The sequence below is a fragment of the Opisthorchis viverrini genome (assembly GCF_000715545.1).
Source record: "Opisthorchis viverrini unplaced genomic scaffold opera_v5_58, whole genome shotgun sequence".
In the NCBI taxonomy this organism is placed as follows: Eukaryota; Metazoa; Platyhelminthes; class Trematoda; order Opisthorchiida; family Opisthorchiidae; genus Opisthorchis; species Opisthorchis viverrini.
The window spans coordinates 134,277-136,748 of NW_008751716.1; the positions used below are offsets into that span (position 1 = coordinate 134,277).

General features: G+C 46.8%; 1 protein-coding gene across 1 annotated transcript; it reads right to left on the minus strand.

Annotated features, from left to right (window-relative positions):
• Nucleotides 1-235: 235 nt before the first annotated feature.
• T265_13360 (hypothetical protein) lies at nucleotides 236-1,752 on the minus strand (the record flags this gene model as incomplete). The annotated part of the gene is made up of 6 exons (XM_009168552.1): nucleotides 236-702; nucleotides 854-991; nucleotides 1,286-1,423; nucleotides 1,469-1,563; nucleotides 1,607-1,640; nucleotides 1,681-1,752. The coding sequence occupies 6 exons, from the start codon at nucleotides 1,744-1,746 to the stop codon at nucleotides 310-312; spliced, it is 864 nt and encodes a 287-aa protein (XP_009166816.1).
• Nucleotides 1,753-2,472: the final 720 nt, after the last annotated feature.

Below are 2,472 nucleotides of genomic sequence, written 5' to 3' on the forward strand. Positions count from 1 at the left end.
ACTTCATCCGTGGTTATTTCATCCCGACAAGCTGTAGATTTGCGCGATCCCAGTAAAATACACTGGGATGTCATGATGGATCATAGCACAAACAAACCATAGTGAACGAGAGATCCCTACTGGCCAATCCACCGAGCTTTGGCTTGCCGTATAGTGTCTGCAAAAACTTCTGCCGGTCCACAGGTCCTGCAAAGTAAGTCTTCTGCATAAGCCCACTAAAGATGGAAAATCAACCTCCGGAGATAGACTAGGATTTATAACAAACAGGGACGGGAGAATATACACAAGATGGAGAGTAAGATGGGTAACTCATGCGGTAGTGTTTGTCTGTCTTACGAGACATTGTTTAATGGTGGTAGCCAGCTGAACCCCACCGTTCATTGCACAACTCAGCGCTTCACGCAGGTCCTGACCTGTGCGAATGCAACTGTCACTAGTATAGAGCATGGAGTATTGTTGAAGATTGGGTAGGATAGCTGCACACAGATGTCCAACACTGCTACTAGGTCGTACGACGGTTGAAAGGTCCACATTGACTCCGACGGGTGTGTCATACATTTGAACGCTCGCATCCGTTAAGGCCAGTCCTGAACATGTTATTGCTGCGGCCAAGCAGTCACCAGTATTGATAGAATCGACTGGGAAGCCGCCATTGTCCAGGATCAGAACCATCACTTCGTACTTTCCGCGTGGGAAACAGTGCTAAGGTGTACGAAAACAGGGAGAGTTTGCGAACAAGAAGAGGGTAAATGTGGTCTAAATAGAGTAAGAGACTTCACTGAATTAACGAACTTGCGGTGAAAAATCTAACCACTGAAATTCTACATGTAGCATGGTGGAACGCCGTACTTACAAGCATCACAGAGGCCTCGATTGAACTCAGAAGGAGCTGACTGAGGCGCCTTTCAACACCGGTTTGTTGATCAGGTTGCTGCCAGGTTATAAATGGTGCGAACTTCAAGGCAGTGATCAACTGACCATCTTGTCGCATCTAGGGGGAGTAAAAAAAAAGGCCAGTCCTGAACATGTTATTGCTGCGGCCAAGCAGTCACCAGTATTGATAGAATCGACTGGGAAGCCGCCATTGTCCAGGATCAGAACCATCACTTCGTACTTTCCGCGTGGGAAACAGTGCTAAGGTGTACGAAAACAGGGAGAGTTTGCGAACAAGAAGAGGGTAAATGTGGTCTAAATAGAGTAAGAGACTTCACTGAATTAACGAACTTGCGGTGAAAAATCTAACCACTGAAATTCTACATGTAGCATGGTGGAACGCCGTACTTACAAGCATCACAGAGGCCTCGATTGAACTCAGAAGGAGCTGACTGAGGCGCCTTTCAACACCGGTTTGTTGATCAGGTTGCTGCCAGGTTATAAATGGTGCGAACTTCAAGGCAGTGATCAACTGACCATCTTGTCGCATCTAGGGGGTAAGAAGAAAAAAAAGGCGTCAACGAGAGATACCTACTTCTAGTGGACCATTGACTGAGCAACATGCCTTGATTGAACCATACTCAAGATATGAGGAACCGTCAGCAGAAGGATTCAGTCCAAGTGAGAAAACTGGCCGAATGGAGGAGAACTAATGGAGAGATAGACAACTTACATATTGCAGGTGGGAAGTCCGACTCCCTGGAAATCTGGAAAATCACAAGAATCTTCTGAAACCCGAAGACATACCTTTTTCTCAGTAAACACCTCTAGGTCTACCGCTTCAGAGGGTAGCTTGAAGCACTCGATAGGCATAATCAGGGTTTCAGGCTGTTAAAGATTTTTCTAAAAGACTGGAAATAGTCTGATGAAAGCAAACGAAACGATGGAATCAATCATCTATTGCTTAAAGAACCAGTAGGCACAATGACCTCGAAAGATTCCGAATTCCCCAATAGAGTGGAAAGTAAAAAAATAGACCATCTAGCTTCTGTACTTTCCCGGTCTATAGCTGCTGTGTAACCTAAAATACGCAAGACGTCAGACTGCCCGAGCCCAGCAAAGGGTAAACGAAGCGTTAGGTATGAATTCGTATCCAAATCTAAGCTAGACAGGTCAACAACTCAGGCTTCTGATGTGCTAAGACATACGCTGAGACACTGAGTAACTAAGGTTCTACCTCGAATATGTATTGGGTAGGAAAGTCGACGTCCCGAATAGGTGTCCTGCTGCCGCAGTCTGTAGATACGTGGGCGAGCATCATGAGCAGGTTGTTATTTCAGGTGTTGTGAGTTTTGGGGGGAGTCGACGATGGAATGAGGCGAAAAGGGGCACCCACCTAAGCAAACAACCACCGGTACAGGAACCGAAACAAGCATTGGATCTCTGAGAGGACCGTGTCCTTGCTGGAGATCCGGCGACAGATTCTACCTGGTCGCCATCAAAACTCCACCCGGCGCATCATCCGACGCCAGGTGAAACTGAGTGTCCGCGCAGACCGAGAAGCTTGGTGGACCCGAAAGGTCGAAGAAATGGAAGATT